General features: G+C 45.8%; 2 protein-coding genes across 6 annotated transcripts in view; both read left to right on the plus strand.

Annotated features, from left to right (window-relative positions):
- The first annotated feature begins 7,914 nt into the window (after positions 1-7,914).
- Positions 7,915-20,677, plus strand: tmem178a (transmembrane protein 178a). Of its 3 annotated transcripts, none has more exons than XR_014911925.1 (5): positions 7,915-8,506; positions 11,306-11,419; positions 12,309-12,446; positions 18,702-19,977; positions 20,077-20,677. XR_014911925.1 is itself a non-coding variant. In XM_085408297.1 (4 exons), the coding sequence occupies exons 1-4, from the start codon at positions 8,008-8,010 to the stop codon at positions 18,941-18,943; spliced, it is 993 nt and encodes a 330-aa protein (XP_085264423.1). In that variant the 5' UTR covers positions 7,915-8,007; the 3' UTR covers positions 18,944-20,677. The 3 variants fall into 3 exon arrangements, 1 of the variants encoding a protein (XP_085264423.1); XR_014911924.1 differs by having other exon boundaries at positions 18,702-19,138; positions 19,327-20,677; XM_085408297.1 differs by having other exon boundaries at positions 18,702-20,677.
- A 2,699-nt stretch (positions 20,678-23,376) lies between these two features.
- The window catches only part of sos1 (son of sevenless homolog 1 (Drosophila)), a 43,082-nt gene continuing 39,238 nt past the window's right edge, over positions 23,377-27,220 (plus strand). For all 3 annotated transcript variants that reach the window (XM_085408298.1, XM_085408301.1, XM_085408299.1), the window contains exon 1: positions 23,377-24,012. In XM_085408298.1, coding sequence (XP_085264424.1) covers positions 23,926-24,012 — 87 coding nt within the window. In that variant the 5' untranslated portion in view covers positions 23,377-23,925. The remainder of the gene's footprint in view (positions 24,013-27,220) is intronic.

Genomic DNA, 27,220 nt, shown 5'->3' on the forward strand with positions numbered 1-27,220 from the left:
TGAGGCCGACAGCCGAGCACCGGTTTCAGCCGGCCTCATTAAAGCGGGAGAACAAACCGATCTTAATGAGGAGAACATGAAGGCGCGTGGGTGTTGTCACGGCAACAGGGACAGCTGAGGATGGAGATGGAGTCTCGTTACTGAGCTGAGGTCAAAGACGCTGATGAGCTGTAACTAACAGGCTCCTCATGGTCACATGACCAACAAGCGTCACCTGAGGAAGCGTGGGCCGGGCTCCGGTGCCCGCAGGCTGAGCGTGCGTCCCATTGACCTGCAGCAGCTGATCTGAGTGATATTTGAGCGATTAGCTCTTTGACACCAAACTGAGCTTCGCTCGTCTTCATCGAAACGGCGTCAGGAGCGGGGGCGTTCAGAGTATTCATCCATAAAGAAAATGGCAGCACGTCAGGTTGAGCCTGCGTCTGCAGCGGCGCGGTGTGAGCAGGTGTTCGTTCTGCAGAACAACGAAGGTTTAAATGAAGAGCAAAGTTTAGATTATGGAAACGAACATGAATTTACAAAAGTACTCGAGTACTCCCCCTTCCCCCGTTACAGAGGCATCATTTATATTTTGACATCATTTGGACATTTGTGTGTGTGTCTGTTGTGTGTGTGTGTCTGTTGTGTGTGTGTGTGTCTGTTGTGTGTGTCTTCAGTCAGGGATCATGATTCTGGCTGGTCCAGCCCCTTCGGACCCTGCATCACCTGATAAGCTCAGATAAAAGAAGACGCACCTTCAAAGAGAGCGCACCTGCTCAGACTGGCTAATTACGGCACTTACTGAGCATGAGCAGACCGACCGACTGGCTCGGTCTGCAGGTCCGATACCAACACAAAGGCCCGGATTCGTCCGCCTGAACCCGCAGACTGAATTCAGTGAAATACAGTGGCTGCACTGATGTCACTGCTGGCCGTTCAGGTTCAGGCCCGACAGCATCGACAGCTGCTCAGCATGCAGACGGCGTACGGGTTTCTGTTTTTCTGCGCACGCTGAAACATGTTCATGATGGAGAACAAAGAGCGCTCCTGCCTCATTAAAGCCTCGCAGTCTTCCTCCAGCTGATCAGAATAAAGATGGAGACTTTATGTAACGTCTCATTAAAATGGACGCGCCGCTGTGAGTGGAGGACGCTCCTCTCTCTCCGAACGCATCCGAGGAACAACAACAGCTCAGCCAAGGCATCGCGGTGTCCCTGCACACTGCACACAAAAAACAAAGACTCACAGGAAGTCAAAAACCACAGTAACACAGAGTAAGGCAGCGTGAAACAGCAAAGAGACAGAAAGCTAATATTCAAAAGCAAAAATGTCCTCACAGTGCTGTGACGACTCCACATACAGACAGAAAACCAACCAGCTGGACGGAGAGCAGGACTCAGTGACCGTGAGAAGGAAGAACTCCCTTTAAACAGGGAAACACTTCCAACAGAGCAGTATTAATGTCATTAGCAGCACTGAAGAGAAGACAGAGAGCATTGATGTAACAATTACAATGATGTTTTCAGCCCAAAGCACCACATTGACTAATGACATCATCTGCTGGCCTGCCGATAGGCTGCTCACCTGTAGACTCCTCCTCACCATGTGACAGCTGGATGTGGGAAAAGTACAGCTATTCTGTACTGCAGTACAAGTACACTTACTAGTGTTGAAAATACTGCAGTAAAAGTTGAAGTACTGATTCAACTTCTTTACTGAAGTAAGAGGGAAAGGTAGCGTCTCTGTGGACGTGCACACCTGGATCCAGCCAGATGTGAGCAATGTTTCCTGAGCTGATTTCATCCTCCACACTGACAGCACTGAAGGTGAAGTTCAGTGAATGAGTCTCTGCTTGATGTAAGTTAACTGTGAGCATGAAACCACTGTGCAGCAGTCACACTGTTCTTTACTTCAAACCCATCAGTGCAGCAAACTACGTTAGCTCTGTCTTTTCTCTCTCTGTGAAATACAGCAGCTGCACCTTTAGCAGCTACACACTGTGAGACAACAGTTTGTGTGTTTGCTGATGTTTGAAATGACCTGATGCTCAAAGAGCGTTGCTGCCTTCATCTTCGCTCCTCTTCTGTAGTGCTAGCTAGATGAAGAGACCACATCTTATGAACATCTGCACTCTCTCCGGTGTTGAGCCAGAATAAAAAAATGCTGGTGGCAGCCAGTGCACCCCCACCTCCACCCCCCAGTAGACACGCCTGTGGTATCAATGTGAAGCTCCTGCATCACCTCGTTCTCAAGTGATCGCATTCACAAACTCAGTGTCCACTGTGCCCGCCCACCCAGCATCACCATGACAACGATTGCCGACGTGAATTATGATTTTACTGAATTTACTTTTACCTTTAGCCAGCAGTTTTAAATTTCCCTCAGTGTCGCCTGCTCTCCAGTAATGACACCCGTTTATGCCAATCAGAGGTCACTAAAATCAATATCGAATCGGTGTGCAACTTTGCCAAAACAATGTGGGACTCTGTAGTTTTCTCTGGTCCCTCCCCAATCACACCAGGAGTGACATGTTTAGCCGAATAATGATAATAATTGGAGGCAGCTACAGGTGTAGCCACAGCTGCTGTTGGAGTCAAATTGTTAAATGTTGTCATTGTGTTACTTAAATTTGTAAACCGTGCCTTAAACTGCACAGTTAGACGTTCTTCTGTTCCTCCCCTACACATCTATGATGCTGGCGGAAGTGATTAGCTGTAGCTGTTTAACTGCAGGCACGTTCCATGTGTGGCGTTTTTATCTTCTGAGGAATGGTCACTCCTGGCCATTTGGGGGCTCGCCTATGCTTGCATATGGTGAACCATTAAAGTTGAGCCATATACTGGAGGAGGGGAGATGACCCTTCTGTGATCAGCAGGAAGTCACACACACATACACATTATTGCACAGGCATACACGTGCTTATACGTGCACGCACATACACACATAGTGCCTTGTCTTTTGTAACCATAGGGGGTTTTTACAATGGTGGTTGCTTGTGTGTACTGTAACTGTTTTCAATAAAAGGCGGCAAGCGGAGGCCTAAGCCGGGGTCCACTGTTGGATTCAGACGGCTTTCTGAGACACTGACCGGGGCGACAGATCGATCGCTGATTGTCTTGTTTCCTTGCTTGTCATTAACGAGAATACGTTTCTAAACCAGCGGGGCCTGTGGAAGCACAGACCCAACAGCTGCCCTGGGGCAGACTGACAGAAGCGAGGCTGCCATATCGCGCCATCGGCCCCTCTGGCCATCACCAGTAGGCGGTAGGTGAAGTGTCTTGCCCAAGGACACAATGACCAGGACAGACAGACTTCTTAAACTGCTGGCTGTCTGAGTGGTGTCCCAGAAACAATGTGGGCTTCATAGATAATTGGCAAACCTTCTGGAGGAAACCTGGTCTTGTTAGGAGAGATGGCATCCATCCCACTTTGGATGGAGCAGCTCTCATTTCTAGAAATATGGACAAATTTATTAAACCCCCCAAAATATGACTATCCAGAGTTGGGACCAGGAAGCAGAGCTGCAGTCTTACACGCCTCTCTGCAGCTTCTCTCCTCCTGCTACCCCCCCAAAAACCCATCTCCATAGAGACTGTGTCAGCTTCCAAACAGACAAAGAACAAACTAAAAACCAGCAACAAACAACTTAAACATAAACAATCACAAAGAAAGAACAATACAGTATCCACATCTGAACCAAAGAGTAAAACAGTGAAATGTGGATTATTAAATATTAGGTTTATAACACAAAATGTAAATATTATTACAACAACCGGTTGCAGCAGATGGCCCCGCCCCTCCCTGAGCCTGGTTCTGCTGGAGGTTTCTTCCTGTTAAAAAGGAGTTTTTCCTTCCCACTGTCACCAAAGTGGTGCTCATAGGGGGGTTTAGGTCTACCTTGAGGCAAGTGTTGTGATTTGGTGCTGTATAAATAAAATTAAAATTGAATTCCCCTCAAACATGTTAAACCAAAAGTAATGAGCTGGTTTTGAAAACGTCAGGAGGAGGAAGTTCAGATATTTGTTTACAAACATAAGGAGTGAAAGTCAGAGATGCTGTCAGAAAAACAAAAAACTACTCAAGTGCAGATGTCTGAAAATTCTACTTAAGTACAGTAACAAAGTATTTGTACCTGGTTACTTCCCACCTCTGATGACAGCGCGAGCAGGGTGCTGTCCCTACCCCACAACCATGAACTGGATGTATGGATTAACTACTGAAACACTGACTTTGAATGAAGACGATCAATACAGACTTTTATTGTGACAGAAAAGCAGGAAGTCAGGCTCTCCTCTCTGCTCATGGTTTTGTCAGTTTGCAGGGTGGAAGGTGACAGTGAACTGCAGGATCTGAGGACCTGACGGAGGACGGGCTGATACCGATCGATCACACCCCCTCCCCGTGACCTCCATCATGCCGCAGCTTCAGCACTTCCCCTCAGCGATGACATTCACACCTCAGAGAGTGAATCACCGCCACCGCTGCTCCACCTGAGTGTTAATTAAACTTCTGCTCACAATAATCCTCCCACGTGACATCCCCCAGCAAACCCTCCACTCTTACACTCCCCCCTCCCCCCTGAAGGTGAGGCAGGCAGCGCTCGTCCGGTCAGTCGATACGAGCTGATGGAGCTTCAAGACGTCTCGATCAATAACTTTTGATGGCGGGGAGCAGGCCAGTGGAGGTGGGGGGAAAGACTGATGCTAACAATGCTAATGAGCCACACACTCACACAGAGTGCTGGGTGGAGCTGGGGATCGTGGGAAATGGCAGGTATTGATCAGTGAGTGTTCTCGCTCTGTCAGAGAGCTGTTGCCCAGGAGCCTCTGAGCAGCTATACATCTGCAGGATTTGAACCAGCAGCCTTCCCCTCGTGTCCTCGCCACATGTGACTTGAAGAACACTGAACATGCCCATCGCTGTACCCACGACACACCTGCTGTTTCCAGCTTCTGCAGTCAGAACAACACGTTGCTACACGTTGTGCTACTTTGTGGTCTTTAATATTGGTACTTTGTTGCTGTTCCAACAGGAACTGTAATGACATCATTTCCTCCGGGCTTGATAAAGGTTTCTGATTCTGATTAAGGTTAGGGCACGACCCCTCTCGTCCAAATACGGCGAGAGTATTTGGACGAGAGTGATGTCATGGCGACAGCGTTCATCTCTTACATACAGTCAGTGACAGCCAATCACTGATGTCACAGCAAGGTGGGGGGGCTCCAGTGGGAGGCGGGAGAGGCGGGGTCGTGTTACAGGAAACAGCAGAGCCCAGCAGGGACGCTGATGAATTATTGATCACCTTAATGGACAAGTTTTCATTTTTTCTGCATCACGTCACGTTTTGACTCTGTGAGGACGAGAGCTGCAGTCACCTGAGATTTCCCATGAGGTCTCAGTCACCAGGTCGCCAAGGAGACACGCCAGCTCTCCTCCCGGCCCACTGATAATGACGAGTCAGGACATTCAAAGTTACCTTTGCTCGGAGTCTGACAGGCCAGGCCTTAAAGATCAATCACATTTATAATCAATACGTCAGAGCAGACTTTCACACCATGAAGCCACGCCCATCAGCAGACACCATCACACACTGCAGCCAAGGAGCGCTCAAAGTGTATTCTAATCACAGGTGGAATAATAATCAATGAATGAAGCTGGCAGCAGGCGTGATGGTGGAAAACCATGAGGAGCTCTCAAATCTCACAAGAAAGCCAGAGGAGAACCCTGAAGGAGTTCTCCTCTACAAGGAGCTGTGAGAAAATCTTCCCAATCAAAGGCAAGCGAAGGAACGTCACTACTGGCTAAAATCTTCTGGTTCCTCGTGGTGTAAACTGGAGCTATCATCATGTAAGGGGACTTCTATACCAGCTTTGCTCTATTCCTCTTTACCCATAAAACCCTGTCTGTAAAAGTCTTGATGCATGCTCAATATCCAGGTAAGTAAATCTCCAAAAGTTGATTCTGTTCATCTGGACGTAGCATTTTGTGGGAGAAACATTTCATCATCATCCAGGTGACGTCTTCAGTCTCAGCTGTCTGCAGGTTTCAATCTTCTAAACAGGACATTTGCACAAAGACTGAAACCAGCCCACTGAACATCCTCATCTTTCAATGATGAGGATGTTCACATCCTGGACAGGGAGGAGCACTGGTTTGAGGGCGGAGTCAAGAAGGCCATTTACATGAAAAGGGAAAGACCATCTCTGAATCGAGGAGGGGCCTAAGGGTACATCTGTCACCATCTTACAATGATGTGATTGCAGCCATTCCCCAACTCTCTGTGAGTGGGACTCATGGCCATTGATCAATGGTCATGAGAATTTGCATAATTAAGATTAAGGACCTCCCAGTCATTATGCAAATGTCCTGTTGATAAGATTGAAGACGTCACCTGATGATGACGAAACGTTTCTCCCACTGAAAACGTTCAGATGAACAGAATCAACCTTTGGAGACCTCTCTGTATGCTGATAATCTTCTTTGTTTTAGAGTGTGTTTTTGTTTTGTTGTTTTTCTCATATATAAGTATATTTACTTAGGAAAATGAAGAAAGGTTAATTGTATTTTGGTAAGTGCAAGTACTGTGTTGTTTTCTTTTTTTAATAAAAATATTTGCAAGAAAAAAAAAGAGGACAAAGCTGCTGGAGTTTGTTTGCATCTCTCTCTCCACCCTGATCGTGCTCGGCATGTCTTCCTGTTTAGAGGTCGTTCTTCCTCCCCACTGTCACCGAGCACCGTTCACAGAAGGTATCTCTGGTACATGTGACCTCTCGTCCTTTCAGAGCGGTCTGACGCTGTGGGCGGACTCTGAACGCAGCATGGAGCCCAGCAACAGAGTTGAGGTCAGTGAACGCCTCAGGAGAAACATCCTGATCAATACCTCTGATCAGTCCGCACCCAGCTCAGCAGTCAGGCCCCTGCCGTGATGTCACACGATGCTTCCTGTCTGATTTCAATGTAAAACTCTGTACTGCGCTTCGGATCGTTTTCACTCCGTCCTAAAACATAAACCTGCTGATGCTGTTTCTATGGCAACGTTTCCGCGGCAAAGAGCGGTGTACCTGAAAGCCGCAGAAACGAGTCGATCAGGGAGGAGCTTCATGTGTTCATCATGCGTTCATGTGCGCTGAGCTGCAGGACAACAAAACCCGCAACTCTAAGCGTTTCCGGCTTGTACTTTCAAAATAAAGTTTTGGTGACAGTTTGACGTGAGTGATAGGCGTAAAGTGCAGGAGCAAATACAAGAATCGGCTGTTTTCATTCTGTTAAAACGAGCAAAATGAACTTTTGAAGGCAGAACGTTAAGCTCCTAAACCGCTGCACGCTGAAGCAGCATCACGGACAGATGAATCTTGTATTTTTATTTTTATTCCTATTTATCCCCTTCGTATATTTTATTTATATTGTCTCTGTATTTATATATATATATATATATATATATATATATATATATATATATATATATATATATATATATATATGTGTGTGTGTGTGTGTGTGTGTGTGTGTGTGTGTGTGTGTGTATTTTATATATATATATATATATATATATATATATATATATATATATATATATATATATATATATATATATATATATATATATATATATATAAAATATTCTGTAACTCTGTAACTTCTGTCGGTGCTGTGCTTTTTTGGAAATCGAATTTCCCAGAGGAACCCACCCGAGGGATTAATAAAGTTCTATCTAATCTAATCTAATCTAATCTCACTTTGAATATTTCTGCATGTTGCAGCATCTGACCGTCTCAGACAAAGCTTTCCGCTGTTTAACATTTTAGCCTGGTTGTTGTTATTATTATTTTCAACATTTTCATCGTCATTATTATTATTGTCCTCCTCCTGCGGAGACAAACGTTTTATTCTGAAGGCGCTCTCCGGGGACTTCCGGTTCTGAGGGGGTTACCTGCCTCCACCTTGACGCATCTCTGACGGTCAGTCGGCATGACAACGCGCTCTCGAGGGCAAACGGGGAACGGCTGATCTGGAGGATGGCAGCAGAAGATGCCCAGTAACGGGAACAGCGGCGGGAATCGAGCGGACAGGGGTTCCGGGACCAGCCCGGTCCATGTCCCGGCCATGGAGCGAGCCCGACCGGCTACGGTGACGGTGTCCGCGGTGAGCCTCGCGCTTAGCGTGCTGTCGCTGCTGCTGCTCGTCACCGCCATCTCCACCGACCACTGGTACGAGACGGACACGCGCAGGCACAAGGAGAACTGCGACCGGCACGGCTCCGACTCCAACGACCAGAAGAACCGCGAGATGCCCATCTACCACCTGCCGCTGGTGGACAGCGGGCCCCGGCACCGGGACGTGGCGCTCATGAAGCCCGTGCATGTGGGCAGCAGGGAGGAGGAGCTGCTGGAGAACTGGCGGGCCATCCTGGGGATGGGCATCCTGGAGACGGAGTGCGGCAGGCCGCTGTTCTCCACCCACTCCGGCCTGTGGAGGAAGTGCTACTTCAAGGGGCTGGACCCGGACATCGACAAGCTCATCGACCGGGGTCAGAAACACACACACACACACTGCAGAATAACGGTGCAGGTTAACACACGCTAACTCATCGACTGGGTTCAGACTGCAGAAACACACACATGTTCAGTGTGTGTGTTTATATACACGGCAGCGTGTGTGTGCAGGTTAATGCGTGACAGGAGCACATTGTTAGTGATTTCATGGAGCTGAACAGAAATACACACACACACACACACACACACACACACACACACACACACACACACACACACACACTGTATCTCAACGCAGACTCGCAGGTTCGTTGAAGTCTTTTAATCCTCATGGTTTCACCACACGCATGATCAATAATGACGTCATACATAAACATGGTTCTATCAGTTACCGATGGATGATTGAAGAAACGTAACCGTCCTGCTCTCTCTCACACACACACACACACACACACACACACACACACACACACACACACACGGATGATCCGGTGTTGTTTAACACTGGATGACATCACAGCAGGTAGTAGCATAAATCACATGGTCACCATTAGTGTGAGGCCACGCCCTCTTGAACCCCGCAGTAACTGTGAGGTTCAGAGGAGAGGTGCATCGTGGGACTTGTAGGGCTGCGTTTTTGTGCTGACCCAAGAGCAGCTTGGACGCCGCCGGCCCGGTTTCTGCAGAGTGTGTGTCTGCAGTCTGGCTGGCTGCCGAGCTGAGAGCTGGAGGTCACAGCGATGGCGAGCGGCGAGGAGCTGGACCGCACATCAGATCAGAGCACTCCAAATTGCATCAGCCGACATTATGTTACATATCATTACACTGCATTAGGCTGGAGCTCAGATCCAATTAGATCGATTGATACCTGCGAGGAGGGCCAGCAAAAAGCAGCAGTACTTCCTGTTTATATGGCGTCGGCATCCGTTTGCTCTAACCAATTCAATTCAGCTTTATTTATAAAGCACCAAATCACAACTGTCACCTCAAAGCACTGCAGTCATGTCTGGATCGAGTTCATCTCGGCTCAGAGCTGGCACACATCACAGGGTCCACACGGATCTTAGTCCTGGGCCAGGCTAGTCCTTATCCTAGTGAGTTCTGGTTAGTCCCTGTTAGTCCTTATCGTGGTCAGTTTGGTTAGTTCTGGTCCTCGGCTGTCCTGCTCCTGGTTAGTGTTAGTCCTAGTTAGTCCTGGTTGGCCCAGTTGGAGGATGTTGTGCATGTTGTGTAGTTGTGGATGTACACACACCGATCATGTGACGCCATGCTGATGATGTCTGGCATGTATAGAAGTCCCGCCCTCATGTAACCTGAGAGGATGTTTAATGTGGGTTTGCTACGTTTTGTCAGCTTGGGTCTGGAATAGAGCTGGGCGATATGAGATTTTTTCATATCACAATATGTTTTTTTCATTTCAGGCGATAACGATATCTATCATGATATCAGCCAAATAACTATATTTGTAAGATTTAAATGTGCCGTTGCTCACAAGTAAAATGTGAAATAATCAGCAGCTTGTTTTTATTTAAATATTTATTTCCCATAATAAGTTCAACAGGGTAGATGTACTTAAGGAACATGAGACTTTTTCAGATAAATAAAGGCAAATATTGCAAACTACACAAAAGGCAGCCGCTAAAGTGTTTAAGTTTCAAAATAGAACAAACGAAACAGACTAAATTGTCAATTCAACTTAGAAACAAAATATTAATTCTAAAAATAAATCTTAGTTTGTTTTACAGAAGAACAGACAAAACTGACTAACTTTTGTCAATATCAAATAAACTGAGAACTAAAAGGAAATTCTCAATCTCTCCTTGTTGTATAGCTGAGCTTTTCAAACAGTTTTAACAGTTACTTTAGTCTGACAAAAGCCGAATGACGAATCAGCGCTTCCAGTCAGAGACTGAGGCTACGTCCACGCGTACACGGGTATTTTTGAAAACGGAGATTTTCCGTTTTCGTTTTAAAAAATAATCCCGTCCACACTTAAAGGGAGAAATGAAGGAAAACGCTGCTATGAACATGCCAAAGCAGCAGGTGGCGCTAGATTCCTAACCGTGCAGAAATGTTGGCCAATCAGAAGTCTAGAAGCCTCGGTGGGAAAAAGTAAACAAAGCTGGGGCATAGAAGCAGAACCGAGTCGTATGTGTGGAGGGACAGTAACTGTGTGTATATGTAAGCATTTAAACACTGCAGAGAGTAGAATTAACAGTATTGTAGAAATTCATTTCACCGAAACAATAACGTGGCGCACAGTGTGACGCATGCACCAGTTTATTGTATTTCCAGACTTGCTTTCGGCACAATTTACAGTGCACGCTACTCTGTTTTTGTCAGACTTGAAATAGCCGAAATACCTTCACACTACGGAACTTCTATGGCTCTTCCGTTCGACAATCTCTCCGGCGTTGGAACCATCATCTGTTTTCTCTTCGGTCACGCTCGGTTGATTTTTCTAGTCGGCACACTCATTTCCTCCATTACCCGCTGGCTGCTTCCCAAACAAACACACGTGCGGCTTGGCACTTGTGCTGTACGTAACAAGTCACGCGACGTGACGCTGCGGCTGTGATTGGTTCGGCTCTGCGCTACTTAATTTGGATTGGCTGACCTTTTTTTTTTTTTTTCTTTTTTTTTTAAGAGGACAAGAGCGGCGAGGTCTATCGCGATAGCTTAATTTCTCTATCGAGTAAAAGTTATATCGCGATACATATCGTTATCGTTCTATCGCCCAGCTCTAGTCTGGAAACAGCAGGTGTGGTGATGCTATCAGCTCAGGTACATCAGTACGTGAATCTTAAAGGTGTCTCACCTGTGTGACTTTGCAGGCATTGCAGATCGCTGCACCGCCGTCAAGTATCACTTTTCTCAGCCAATCAGACTGAGGAACATCCCCTTGAACCTGACCAGGACCATCCAGCAGGACGAGTGGCACCTGCTGCGTGAGTACACACACACACACACACACACACACACACACACACACACACACAGCAGTAATCACTAACAATGATTATATGACCACATCAGAGTCTTAGTCGCGTCTCCACACGGAGCGTCTGTGTGACAAGCTTCAGTCTGTGTGTCTGTATGTGTGTGTGTGTGTGTGTCTGTGTGTGTGTGTGTGTGTGTGTGTGTGTGTGTGTGTGTGTGTGTGTCTGTGTGTGTGTGTGTGTGTGTGTCTGTGTGTGTGTGTGTGTGTGTCTGTGTGTGTGTCTGTGTGTGTGTCTGTGTGTGTGTGTGTGTGTGTGTGTGTGTGTCTGTGTGTGTGTCTGTGTGTGTTCCCTCAGTGTGGCGTTCAGGGTCAGTCGGTGTTTCTCAGACTGTGGGTGTTTTCACACCTGTGCAGGTGACCCTAAGAGCAGTCAGCTGTGTGTGTTTCAGTCTCACAGAAGAAGAAGAAGAAGTGATCCTCCGCTTCCTGCCGGGCACATGCTTGCGACCTTGGACGCTGCGTCACACGACCGCTCAGCGAGGTTGCTATGATTGGACGCTCGGCTCTCTTTACACCAACGCTCTGTGTGCTTGGAGTTGCCTCAGCACCAATCACATCACAGGATTTTACCTCTGTGACATCACCGAGCGCGTCAGCGCCCTGTTCACTGCTCACGTCCCTGATTATAGATTATAGATCACTCTCCATCTTTGAACTCTTCCTGTAATTGGCTTGTGTTCTCGCCGCCAACCTCACTGCCAGTCACTGTTGCCACGGAAACACACCATCAGTTTTATGTAACAGTACCAAGGAGTGGTTACCACGGCAATGTTTTGTGTTCCTTCATTTCCTGCACTGATCACTGTGTGCGTGCGTGCGTGTGTGTGCGTCCACAGACCTGCGGCGCATCACGGCAGGCTTCCTGGGCATGGCGGCGGCCGTCCTGCTGTGCGGGAGCATTGTGGCGTCGGTGGGCTTCTTCTGGGAGGAGAGCCTGACGCAGCACGTCTCTGGGCTGCTCTTCCTCATGGCAGGTAACTCACCTGCTCTGTGCAGCAGCCCAGTGTCTCCCCCTGCTGGTCGCAGCTGAGGTTCACAGCGAGTACTGTCTTCATCTGACCATAGAAAGCGTCTTCAGGCAGCTGTGGTGATTTGGCACTTTATAAATAGAATTGCGCCGACAAAAAAATCACCAGAGAGATTTGAGTGGGCTCGGCTATCAGAGCATCAACGTGAAATCATTTAGAAAGATTCAAGTAAAAGGTGATGTGTTTGTTTCCATGGCAGTGTACAGCGCCACACTGTAACGTTTCAGTGTGGTGTGCATACTCCTGCCATATAAACTTCTAAACCTACGAGTGCAGACTGGTAAACCTTATTAACCTGCCTGCCCTGAGTAATGACTCACATTTGCTTAGTGACGAAACCCAAGGATGTTTACAAAGACTGTAAATAAACAAAAGAAGGCTAGAGGTGGACGGTTTTGTTGAGGTGAGTTTTGACAAGGTTACTGATGGACTCCAGTGATGGAGTAAAGCTCAGGGTGCAGCAAGTCAGACTCGGGCATTTATAAATGAGAATGAGGATCATCAGGAATCCGTGGAGATGAGGGTGGGGGTGACGTGTCCCCAGAGCTCAGTGCATACTGGAGCCTCTCCAAACCCAAACAGGACCCACTGCAGTAATCCAGCCATGTGGTGAGCTGTGTTGGCCAAGTTACTTTGAAAAAATAATTAATTATAGTTACTAGTTACCAGAGATGGGCAGTAACGCGTTACTGTAATCTGATTACTTTTTTCAAGTAACGAGTAAAGTAAGGGATTACTATTGCAAAAACGGTAATTAGATTACTGTTACTTTCCCGTACGAACGCTGCGTTACTGCGTTACTAAAACCGTGATTTTTTGCGAGAGTGTCTCATGACAGTGACGTAAGCGAGTGCGCCATTAGTGACAACAGCTGTGTGCAGATCAACAATGGATCACATATCGAGTGCGGGAGAGAGTATGAGCGTGCAGCGTTTAAAGCGTGGAAGTACTGACCTTACTTTGAGTTTGATTCCATAAAAAGTGACAAAAACATTAGTGTCCGCTGTGCGTGGGAAGAAAACTTCTTTTTACAGCGAAAAAACCCCTAAACTTCCAACAAGCACCGAGTAGCTACGACGTAATGGGAAACTCACAGAGAAACTCGCGGATCCTTCCACTGACCGCGGCACACCTGCACCAGGGTAACCCTCCGCCTACCCCACTCCTGCTTTACAGGTGAAAATAGAGCAACAGGACCGCTGAGTCTTTGACTTTATTTATTTTCTGCTGTGTTTTACTTGCATCTATTTGAAAGACTGAGTGTAAACACACAAAATATTTTATTTTTATGTGCTGGAATGTGCAGAAAATAGGTTTAAATGTTAAACTAATTTCTTCCAGTCAGAGAATGTTGCATATAATTAAATTTTTGCTTGATGCATAAAGTTAAAAGATTAAAACTAATAAAACAAGTTTTAAAAAGAGACTTTTCCATCTGATTACATTTTGTATGATGATTATGTAGAAAAAGTAGAATTGGGCTGAGAGATCTATCACTTTATCACCTCTTCAGGGTGTAAATCGTGTTTTTAAAAAGTAACTAAGTAATTAATTACTTTTGAAAATAAGTAATCAGTAAAGTAATGGGATTACTTTTTTGGGGAAGTAATCAGTAATTAGTTACTGATTACTTTTTTCAAGTAACTTGACCAACACTGCTAGTTACTTCTTTAAAAAAGTAACTGAGTTAGTAACTGAGTTACAAGATTCTAAAAGTAATTAATTACTTGAAAAGTAACTATTCCGTTACTTTGAAAAAATATTTAACCCTCTGGGGTCCAGGGTGTAATCAGCCATTTTAACCACTTTTGACGTCTAAAATCAGACACAAAAAACATCAAATTCGAGTAGAAAAGTTTTTTACTGTAACAACCACAAACATTTTCTTGAATCATATTTCATAACTTTAAATGCAAATAGAAATGGTCAATTTTAAAATCATATGCACAAGTTTGCAAACAAAGTTATTTGCAGCCATTTACCTTTGACCCTTTTTTTAAATAACCATTTCAAACTATTTACAGAACAATCAGCTGTTCTTCAATAAGGTGCCACAAATTATTTGTGCCACTGCAAATATTTCTGTCCACTATAAAGGAGAACATCACAGCCTGATGCCTGCAGGTCTGACAGCAGCAGGTGTATCACTCCTGTTTCTACCTGGAGACAGCAGCCGCCTCATTGTTCTGACACACAAAACTATCCACAACACTACACACTAACTACACAAGACAACACATTAACTACACACTCCAAACACGCTAAACGTCACAAATCTCTCAGATCTCAAAACTCGCTTTCTCTCTCTCTCTGTTGTGACAGTGATGTACAGTCTTGTTGGTATATGTATGATCTCTATACATTTTACATCAAATAAAAACTTTGGTTGTAAGATTCAGGTCATCATTTATTAAAAGTGAGACATTTTAAATGAGAATAAGTTTACCAGCTGTCAGCTACATAGAAAAGGATCCTGGTGTTATTTGTCTCTCAGAAACAGTTCATAACTTCAACTCATTCATGTCACCTAAAAGGTAAACCTGTTTCTCCATCACCTGTTCAGCTCTGATGATCCAGTAAGGACGTCTCCTGTTTTCATCTTCATGTTTCCCTCTCACCACATATCCAAACCGACATCATGACCAGCAGCTTTACAGCTGTGGCTCCAGCAAACATCAGCTGATACTAGAAAGTAATATTAAATAAATTCTAACAACAGCTGATCAAGCTGAAACGTGCTGCTGTTGTTTAGCACGACATCCGCTGGTTTCTTCTTTCTGGCGCAAAGTGAGCGATAAACAAACAAGAGAGAAAAGCCGATCAGCTGATCATTGATCAGTTTCATGATTGAAGTAGCAACAGGAGAGGGAGGGGGGAGACTGAGAAAAGAAGAGGCAGCTGTGCAGCAAACACAGAATAACTCCAGCTTTGTGTCTTTTTCATTGTAGCTGAAGTCCGGCACAAACTGTGTTTCTTTTCAGCTCAATACCAAACGCGTAATATTTTCTCTGAATGCGAGACGATTCCGTTTGTACGGGACGGTTGGAAACTCTACTAACTAACATTATGAATAAAATAAAGTTCACTATCAGTAACATCAAAGCTCCCACCCAGCTGTATAAACACTCCGTCATGCTAGCTAGTACGCAGTACGAGTTATTGTAACTGACTGTAAAAAGTCAGCATAACTAAAATAAACTAAACTTGGTTTATATCTGACACTCAGATTGACTGCAGGTCATAACTTCTTACCTGAAGGTTTGATCAGGTTGATCAGTGGTTGTTGATCAATAGTCATGAGAATTTGCATAATTAAGATTAAGGAACTGACCTCCCAGCCCATTGTTCCTTGAGTGGCTGGTTTCAGTCATTATGCAAATGTAAGCTTGGGGAAACCTGCAGTCAGCTGAGACTGAAGAAGTCACCAGGATGATGATGAAACGTTTCTCCCACAAAATGCTGGTCTACGTCCATGTTCTAATTGACAAGTGACTGTGGGGGGAGCAGGGTGGAGGGTTTGTATCATCAGCATAGAAAAGCAAGCAGAGACCTGGAGGCAGATGATCTGACCAAGGAGGGGCGAATAGGTGGTGCAGTAAAGGGGTCCGAGCACAGGACCCTGGGGCACACCGTGGTTACCTGGAGCTGAGGTGGAGCCGGAGTCTGCCACGGTAATGAACTGTGTTCTGTTGGAGACCGGGAGAGTGCGGTACCAGTGACGCCAAGATAGTTGGTGAGGGGTGGCGTTGTTTTAATTCGGAGTAAGCTGTTAAAAGAAGGACAGCACGTTTCTACATCAGGGAATAAAGTTAGTGAAAGATTCATTTGCAGATGTGGTGACAGCTCTCCAGTGAGACATTAAAGTTGAATAAAACAAGCTCAGAAACAAGTGAAACACTGAAATAAATAACACTGAATAACGGCTTACCTTTACCCGAAAGTGAACAGACTCACCTTAACAGGGATGTTTCTCACGGTATCTCCTGTTTCTAATACTGAGGCACTGACACTGAGGAAGGCTCCCTCTCTGCTCTTTGAGCCGTTTCCGGGCCCAAAGTCAAACGATCACTGCAGCATCACTGAGAGTTAAAAACTGTCTAAATTCTTTCATCTTTAATAAAATGATCAGCGTTGCTGCTTTACCAGGTGTAACAATTAGGTTTAACATCCAGGCATCCATGAAAACAGAATTTATGAAATTTAACAGTTAGAAGTTAGCAGGAAGTTAGCTCGCTAGCTTCCACCTCAACATGATATAGCATGTTCTGACTGAGAGATTTCTGAAACAGATTCAAACGTACAGCTCTGCTATCACTTCCAACATAAATGAAGACAGAAAACTAAACAGAAGTGACGTTTGTAGGGTTACTGAAGTTTGGCTAGCTGCTATATAATGATGTGCTACGTGATTGCTAGCAACACAGCTATGTTAGCATAACATAACGTTAACTTTTATCGAGTGGAAAAAAGTTAACGTGAGGGTTCCTGATGGTTAGGGACAAATGCAATCACATGGCAGGATGCTGTGAAACAGCGGTCCCCAACCCTTTCTGTGCCACAGACGGTTTAATGTCCGACACTATTTTCATGGACCGGCCTTTAAGGTGTGGCGGGTAAATACAACAAAATAAAATGAAACGACAAAGACACAAACTGTGGTATTTTGTAAGAATAACAATAAACGTGAATTCACTGTGTAATTGTTTAACTTTATTAGCTGCGCCCTCCTGAAATGTGCCAACAACCTTGAGAGTAACATCCACCTCTCTTTATGCTCTCTGGTTGCTATGGTAACATGTACATATTTCTTTCAAAATAAGACACACGACTACAACACGGGAAAAGACCCAGGGAAACCAAATTAACGATAGCAACCCTGAAAACCATAAATTTCACACCCGAGCCTCAACTCTCGCGCCCCAGTACCAAACGGGGCCTGGGGGTTGGGGACCACTGCTGTAAACGGACCAAACTTCAGGCAGGAGAACAACTGAGATAATCCATCCACAATGTGAGGTTAATATACTGCTGCATGTGCTGGGCTGTAGTTACATCGGAAGGTTTTTATTACTGTGCTTTAAAATGAACAATTCAATTCAATTTTATTTATATAGCACCAAATCACAACATAAGTCGCCTCAAGGCGCTTCATAGATACAGAGAAAAACCCAACAATCATATGACCCCCTATGAGCAAGCACTTTGGCAACAGTGGGAAGGAAAAACTCCCTTTTAACAGGAAGAAACCTCCGGCAGAACCAGGCTCAGGGAGGGGCGGGGCCATCTGCTGTGATTGGTTGGGGTGAGAGAAGGAAGACAGGATAAAGACATGCTGTGGAAGAGAGACAGAGGTTAATAACAGATATGATTCAATGCAGAGAGGTCTGTTAATACATAGTGAGTGAGAAAGGTGACTGGAAAGGAAAAACTCAATGCATCATGGGAATCCCCGGCAGCCTACGTCTATTGCAGCATAACTAAGGGAGGATTCAGGGTCACCTGGTCCAGCCCTAACTATATGCTTTAGCAAAAAGGAAAGTTTGAAGCCTGATCTTGAAAGTAGAGATAGTGTCTGTCTCCTGAATCCAAACTGGAAGCTGGTTCCACAGAAGAGGGGCCTGAAAACTAAAGGCTCTCCCTCCCATTCTACTTTTAAATACTCTAGGAACAACAAGTAGGCCTGCAGAGCGAGAGCGAAGTGCTCTAATAGGGTGATATGGTACTACAAGGTCATTAAGATAAGATGGGGCCTGATTATTTAAGATCTTGTATGTGAGAATTCTGGATTTAACAGGAAGCCAAAACAGGAGAAATATGCTCTCTCTTTCTAGTCCCTGTCAGGACTCTTGCTGCAGCATTTTGGATTAGCTGAAGGCTTTTCAGTGAGTTTTTTGGACATCCTGATAATAATGAATTACAGTGGTGATAAAAACAGAGAGAGGCCGACAGGGATGTTTTTAGGGGTTTATTGAGATTAAATAGAACAAGATACAAAACATGTTAAAAACACAACAGCCTTAGTAAACACAGACTAGTTCGGACCTGGAGGCAGGATTCATACGTCATCACTTATAGACCAGGTTGTGTTGACAGTCAGAGGGTTCATATTTTACCTGTTGGTAATGCACCTGCAGGTCTCAGCCAATTACAGCCAGCACAGGTTCAGGTGTCAGTCTGATCTGGTCTCTGATTCGTTCTCAGGGATCTTCTGCACCATCTCCCTGTGCACGTATGCAGCCAGCGTGACCTACGACCTCTCCAGAAACCCGCCCTTCATCTACGGCCTGCCGGCTGACGTGGATCACGGTTATGGCTGGTCCATCTGCTGCGCCTGGGCCAGTCTGGGTCTCACTGTAGCGTCTGGCTGCCTCGGCACCACCTTCCCCTTCCTGAGCCGGGCCGGAGCACTGCGGTCCAAAACCGCCCATGAGTCCTCCGTCTGAGGCGAGGAAGAGGATGATTCTCGGACGACAAAAGGTGTATTTTTGGCCGGTTCCGTAATAGGAGGGGCCTCGGACTGCAGACGGAGCTGCGCACCTGTTCGTGCTCCTGATTTGGACCCAGCTCAGGTCACCTCAGCGTGCACTCTGAGCCTCGCCTGGTTCCTGTGATCCATCTCTGCAGTGGTGTGGCCAAAGGTACCATCAGTGATCAAGTTAATAAAAGATAAATTAGCTGTTGGTCAATCAGGTGAGTCATCTGTACTTACCTGACATCAAACATGTAAAGCCCAGTTGAGAGTCAGACAGGTGGCCAGGTCTCAGCAGCCGTCTGTCAGTCAGCTCTGACTCACCGTTTTCTTTCTGCTGTCCCATCGTCCAATCAGAAGCTTCATCGGTGTGAAGGTCACCTGAACTGAGGCAGGTCACAAAGCTGCTGCAGCTGGGTCCCCATCAGGAGCAATAACAGGAAACACACACACACACACACACACACACACACACACACACACACACACACACACACAGGTGTGCGCTGGGATCCAAACCTGCTGCAGGTGTGATCTTCATGGAGCCTTCCCATGCGGATGTTTCGGAGCGCTGTGCTCCGATCAGTCAGTTGGGCGGAGCTTCAGGTGCACGCAAGCGCTCTGAGCTCAGGTGAGTGTTATCCAGTCATGCGGGGTTCACACGTTGCTTAGGCATTTGATGTTCGGGTGTGGCCTTCTTAGTGATGACAGCCAATTACAGACAAGCAAAGCTGATTGTTCTTGTTCGGCTTGGATCCACAAGCCAGTTCAAAACGTGATAGGTGTGAATCCCGCCTGATGGATCAGAGTCTGAGCTGCAGAGCGTCACGTGACCAGGTGGCGTGCTGCAGGTTTGGATGGCGGCGGCCGCTCACAGATGTGTATATAAATGTGCTTTCAGCTGCGAGCTGAGCCACAGACTGAACCCTTTACTCTGCGACGCTGAGCAGGTGCTGCTCGCTGACTTCAGGCTTCCCGCAGGAGGGAACGCACTGACAGATGATCCAGGTATCAGTGCTGCCGCTCTGTTATCAAACAAAGGAGTTGACCTTTAACCTCTGACACCGACTCCTCTGTAAACAGGGTATGACACCATTTATGTTTAAGCTTTTTCAGGTATCAGCCTCTGAGACTCTGCATCAGCCTATCGGAAGCCCCGATGCCTTCTCGTGACCCCCCTGTACGAGCAGAATCGGACGTTTGAAGTTCAGGCTCTGAGCTTTCAAAAACATCTGGAATTACAAACATTCATCCACCAGCTGCAGACACCAAACTGAGAATGTCCACAGCATCCTTCCCATCATCAGGAGGAGGGCTGATGATCAGCGTGAGGAGGACTATCAGGGGGACGGACCCATCGAGGTCTTTAGGCTCCTGAGGGAGAATGACGGTGGATGAAATGTTTGTGTGCGGCTCAAAGTCAGAACTTTATTTAATTTCAAGCCGACACGCAGAGTGAAACGGTGACTCACCATCACTATCGACCTTTAACCTGTAGATTCCACACTGAAAGCTCCCATGTTCCTCCTGATACCCCATCATAGCTCCACTGTCCCCTCATGGAACCTTTGCTGCCCCCTGCTGGACACAGCTGTAAATACATGGTGTAAACATGATGGGACTCGTCACCTGTAGCTGCTCCTGTGGAAGATCTGTCAGTATTTGTTGGATGTATTTATATCTGAGAATTAAATATTTGTTAAATGTGTGTGAGGCGTGTTATTGTGGTTCTGATAACATCACATAATGAAGAGGCGCAGGCTTCACTGAGCACATCAGGGCAGCACAACTCATGTGGACTGGATCCAGTTACCAGGTGAGTTAGAAGGTACCCGGTGGAGACAGTCACATGTGCTGCTGCTCAGAAAAGTCTGTCATTCACCTGTAACATGAACCGTGTGACCCGGGTAGTTGGAAGAGCTGATGTTCTCACGTGTACAGGTTTCTTATTTTCTAAAAGGTACCTGACCCAGCCTGGCCCTGAGCGAATCTAAATGTTTGTCACTGAAGAACATTTCAATAAAGTTTCTTCCAGCACCATCAGATGCTATGAAGCAGTTCAGCACAACTCGGAGGGAAACGGTGACTTGTGACCATGAAGAAGAACCACTGAAACCCAGAAACAGGAGCTCAAACCATGAGGGAGACGTATGTCTGTGAAGGTTCTCAGTCATCCAGGTCATTGCAGTCGAAGGAGCTTGGAAAGAAAAGCGTCTGGACTTCTTTAAGTTGCTTGAAGACGTTTCACCTCCATTCATCGGCGAGACCAAACAGCCACTTCACAAGCGCATGGCACAACATAGAAGAGCCACCTCCACGGGACAAGACTCAGCAGTCCATCTGCATCTAAAGGTCAAAGGTCACTCTTTCAAGGATGCCAATGTTCACATTTTGGACAGAGAGGACAGATGTTTTGAAAGAGGAGTGAAAGAAGCCATCTATGTCCACTGTGAGTGACCATCTTTGAACAGAGGCGGGGCTTACGACACCAACTCTCTGCCATCTATAATCCAGTTTTGAGATCCTTCCCAGACGCCTTAACGCCCACTCACATCCTGGGCCATCTGACCTCAGGAAATCACACGATAGGTTTCACAATGAGCTCCCCCAAAACCCTGGCTGATTGGGACCCACACCCGTTTTTATACCTTGGCTCATGTGATTAGAGGATCATCAGGGGGTCCTTTTGTCCCTCTGTGGGGGGAAACTCCCACTGGGTTTAAATCTGGGACTCTCCACCATTTGACTCTTAGAACAGAAGAAGCTTCTCGGCTGAGAGGTGAAACGTCTTCAAGCAACTTAAAGAAGTCCAGACGCTTTTCTTTCCAAGCTCCGTCGACCATGAAGGTGACAAAACTAAAGAATCAGGAAACTGGAGAGAGGTCTGAGAGCTCTGAGTCTGCCCAGAACGCTTATAAGAACAAGGTGCGCCATCACAGAGATGTTAACATTGTTTAAATATGCAGGGACTCGGCTGCTTATTATCACAATGACAAAGAGACTGTGCTTAGAGTGACCATCTTCAGTTTATGTTGAAAACTTCATTAAAAGTTCCCTAAAATCTTCAGCAGCCTCTCAGAAAACATGAGAGCCTTTATTTCCACTCAGCTCTTTGGGGGTCAGCACAGTCCCTGTTCCGTCCTCTTCTGGCTTCACTGGGGTGGCTGTGGCTCAGGTGGTAGAGCAGGTCACCTGCTAATCTGGAAGGTGGGTGGGTATCAGATGTCAGGTATCCTTGGATGAGATACTGACCTGAAGTCACTCAAATGAATGTGTGCGAATGTCAGATAGAAAGAGCACAGAAAAAAGTGCTTGTGTGAAGAATGAGGCAAGCTGTGTGAAGTGCTTTGAGTGCTCAGACTAGAAAAGCACCATATAAGAACCAGTCCATTTACTGTTCCAGTGAGAGCAGCCTTAAGCTCAAAGCTATTTTGAAAACCCACCACTCCTTTACAGCTGCCTGTGGACGCCAAAGGGTTAAAATATCCCCATTTATTGTCTAAATCCAGCCATCCAGTCAGATCATGGTAGCAGTAGGTTAAACAGCTATTCCAGAAACCAAGGTGTTGCCGGGTTAGATAATATATAATCTCTCCATCAGGTTATGGGTGCAGCTCAGTGCTGCCGGTGAAACAGAGAGATCTTTGGATCTGTGGAAAATATTAGTGTGTATCAGGAAGTCAGAACAGTCATTGCTGTAAATGATCCTGAGGTCCTGATTCATCTTCCAGTTGGTCGACATTTCTGTTTCCACGGGGCTGATGGTTGTGTGAGTCTTTGTGCAGCAGGGGCTAGCTCGTTTTATGTCTGATACACACATATCTAAAAATGATTTTTAAGATTAGATAACCTAGATTAGTCCCACATGTGGGAAATGTGTTTGTTACAGCAGTGGACAGTGCAAAGTTGCATAGAAAAATTAGAAAAAATACACTGGAATAATATATCTATGAGATACTGTACACAATAGAATAAAATAAAAATAAAATACTCTATACAATCGAATAAAATAGAATACAAATGCTATATACAACTGAGTATAATACAATGATGCCAAAAAGAGTATTGCACATAGTGTTATTGCACATGTGTGGATGTGTTTGATCAAGTCTTTGTTGTGGAGTCTGACAGCAGTGGGGAGGAAAGACCTGTGGGACCGAGAGATTTTCTTTTGTACATTAAGATTTTGTGTACTTTTTGATATTTTGGTGTTATTTTTTGTTTTGTATTTATTTATTCTTTGATAAATTTTGAATATTTTTGTTTCATATTTCATTTTTTTTTGTTGAATTTGGAATCTTGTTAGTTATTTTTAGTCCTCACTTGTCGACATGGCTGCCAACGTCACTGTGACACGCGCAGTGAAGCACGCTCTCCTGCGCAGGAGCCCCGCCCATATACGTCAGGACTCGCCCTGTACGCATGTGCAGCCGATACTCTACGGTTCCCCAGACTCTGGTGACAACAACCGCCCTCCGTTAGCTCACGGACTGTCCGCCTGTCAGGGGCCCGGGGCCGGACGCGCCGTCTGAGAGAGTCAGGGGGACATAGTGTGGGCAGCGGACGCTAAGCGAAAGCCACGACGCCGGAGAGTCGGTGTGCCTTTGGTCCGCACCGCCCGCCCGGTAACAACGCGCCCGCTGCCCGGCAGCTGCTGGCCGGTCGGTCCGTTTACCGAGCCGCCGCTAACGCTAGCAGGCGGGCTAACGCCGCGGCAGATCAGCGTCCCGGTGGCCATTCGTCATGCTCTGCACCCGGTGAGCGGAGCCGCGGGCAGCTGCTAGCCAGGTGCTAACGGCTAGCTCTCCGAGGATGGTCGCAGTGAGGGCGGCTGCTCTGGAGGATCGGCCCGGATGTTCTGAGCTTCACGGCTTCACCCGCCCTGCTGGACCCGGACTGCCGCTCACCGAACCGGGCGTGTGAGTCCGGCTGCTCAGATCCGCGGGAGCGGCAGCCATGCAGGCGGCGCAGCCGCAGTACGACTTCTTCAGCGAAGAGAACGGTCCGAAATGGAGAGGCCTGCTGGTGCCCTCACTGGAAAAGGTAAACACACACACGAACCCGAACAGAGACACACAGACAGACCTTCAGGTGTGTGCAGGTGAGCTGTGTGTGTCCTGACGGTGCTCTGAGCAGGTGTTTGTCTCACCCGAGTCCACCCTCGGGTTGTGGTGCATCGTGGCAGGTAAAACTCCACAGAACGATGACAAGAGCTTCATCAGAGCCTTGTGTTGAGGCTGATCCATAAATACCTGGATCATTGTGTCCTCACCTGTTTAGAGGATCATCGTCAAACATCAGTCGGACCTCACACTGAAGGTGTTAGTAGTGAGGATGATGATGGTGGTTTCACAGAGGAGGGGCCTGAAAACCGAAGGCTCTTCCTCCCATTATACTTTTAAATTATTACTTTTAAAGGATTTTGAATTCTGGATTTAACAGGAAGCCAAAACAGGAGAAATCTGCTCCCTCTTTCTAGTCCCTGTCAGGACTCTTGCTGCAGCATTTTGGATCAGCTGAAGGCTTTCAGGGAGTTTTTAGGACTTCCTGATAATAATGAATTACTGTCGTCCAGCCTGGAAGTAATAAATGCATGAACTAGTTTTTCAGCGTCACTCTCAGACAGGATATTTCTAACTTTAGAGATGTTGCACAAATGGAAGAACGCAGTCTTACATATTTGTTTAATATGTGCGTTGAAGGACATGTCCTGGTCAAATATGACTCCAAGGTTCCTCACAGCTCCATCCTCATCTGCATAGCAGTGTAAATGTATGCTATGTCTTCTAATGATGCTGCCTAAGGGAAGCATGTATAATGTAAACAGAATTGGTCCTAGCACTGAACCCTGTGGAACTCCATAATTAACCTCAGTGTGTGAAGAGGACTCTCCATTTACATGCACAAACTGGAGTCTATTAGATAGATATGATACAAACCACTGCAGCACAGTACCTGTAATACCTACAGCCTGGTTGGAGATTGGCCTGTAGTTAGCAAAGAGCTGTGTGAACAGATGACTTTTACTCAGAAAGATCAATTGGAGAAAAAGAGTCTAAATGAACATCAATGGTACTAAGAGTAGCTGTAGATAATATTACATCTGTGGGATGATTATTGGTAATTTTTTCTCTAAAGATTAAAATGTTATTTGTGAAAAAGTTCATGAAGTCACTACTAGTTAACGTTAAAGGGATGGTTGGCTCAACAGAGCTCCTCTGAGTTTGTTATCCCTGATATGAGGTAACTTCAACTCTGAGTCACTTACCATGGTAACAGACTGTGAACCTAACCTGATAACTGGCAGGTGTTATTCAATAAACGCTGAGTTTCCCTCCTGCTGCACCTGAACCAGCTGACTGACCCTCTCATTTGTTTCCTCGTTCATAGTTGCTGCCAACGCGCACAGAGGAGCAAAATCTGCTGCAGCAGTTTGTTTTTACAAAAACTGAAGTCCCAGATTAATGTTAGTTTGTTGGTTACTTAACGTGAAGCTTTTGCAGTCATTAAGTTGCCAGTATAACAGGACAGAGGCAGCGATGATGTCACAGAGGCAGCGATGACATCAGAGTCAGATGTCTGTGGACACTGATGCTGTCAGTCTGTCAGTTTCCTTGCAAACATTTCACACTGATTGATGATCAATCGTCTGTCTCATTGCTCCAGTCGCTCTGATGGATAAACGTGCCTCACAGTTGGATCTTGGAGATGACGTGAAAATCTGAGTGAAGCTGACGCTGAAGTGACTTTAAGACTCTAACACAGAACTAAATGTGTTTAAAATCAAGTTTTAAGTGCAGCAGACAGCTAGGGCTGGGCCATATTATACCGTTCACGTAGAGCTGGGCGATAGAACGATAACGATATGTATCGCGATATAACTTTTACTCGATAGAGAAATTAAGCTATCGCGATAGACCTCGCCGCTCTTGTCCTCTTAAAAAAAAAAAAAAAAAAAAAGGTCAGCCGATCCAAATTCAGTAGCGCAGAGCCGAACCAATCACAGCCGCAGCGTCACGTCGCGTGACTTGCTACGTACAGCACAAGTGCCAAGCCGCACGTGTGTTTGTTTGGGAAGCAGCCAGCGGGTAATGGAGGAAATGAGTGTGCCGACTAGAAAAATCAACCGAGCGTGACCGAAGAGAAAACAGATGATGGTTCCAACGCCGGAGAGATTGTCGAACGGAAGAGCCATAGAAGTTCCGTAGTGTGAAGGTATTTCGGCTATTTCAAGTCTGACAAAAAACAGAGTAGCGTGCACTGTAAATTGTGCCGAAAGCAAGTCTGGAAATACAATGAACTGGTGCATGCGTCACACTGTGCGCCACGTTATTGTTTCGGTGAAATGAATTTCTACAATACTGTTAATTCTACTCTCTGCAGTGTTTAAATGCTTACATATACACACAGTTACTGTCCCTCCACACATACGACTCGGTTCTGCTTCTATGCCCCAGCTTTGTTTACTTTTTCCCACCGAGGCTTCTAGACTTCTGATTGGCCAACATTTCTGCATGGTTAGGAATCTAGCGCCACCTGCTGCTTTGGCATGTTCATAGCAGCGTTTTCCTTCATTTCTCCCTTTAAGTGTGGACGGGATTATTTTTTAAAACGAAAACGGAAAATCTCCGTTTTCAAAAATACCCGTGTACGTGTGGACGTAGCCTCAGTCTCTGACTGGAAGCGCTGATTCGTCATTCGGCTTTTGTCAGACTAAAGTAACTGTTAAAACTGTTTGAAAAGCTCAGCTATACAACAAGGAGAGATTGAGAATTTCCTTTTAGTTCTCAGTTTATTTGATATTGACAAAAGTTAGTCAGTTTTGTCTGTTCTTCTGTAAAACAAACTAAGATTTATTTTTAGAATTAATATTTTGTTTCTAAGTGGAATTGACAATTTAGTCTGTTTCGTTTGTTCTATTTTGAAACTTAAACACTTTAGCGGCTGCCTTTTGTGTAGTTTGCAATATTTGCCTTTATTTATCTGAAAAAGTCTCATGTTCCTTAAGTACATCTACCCTGTTGAACTTATTATGGGAAATAAATATTTAAAAACAAGCTGCTGATTATTTCACATTTTACTTGTGAGCAACGGCACATTTAAATCTTACAAATATAGTTATTTGGCTGATATCGTGATAGATATCGTTATCGCCTGAAATGAAAAAAACATATCGTGATATGAAAAAATCTCATATCGCCCAGCTCTACGTTCACGGTAACACCGGTGTAATGTTGGGCAACGATAAGAA

This window comes from Rhamphochromis longiceps, linkage group LG6, assembly GCF_057381845.1.
Source record: "Rhamphochromis longiceps isolate RC_006_pf linkage group LG6, R_longiceps_female_GT1.1, whole genome shotgun sequence".
NCBI classification, from domain to species: domain Eukaryota; kingdom Metazoa; phylum Chordata; class Actinopteri; order Cichliformes; family Cichlidae; genus Rhamphochromis; species Rhamphochromis longiceps.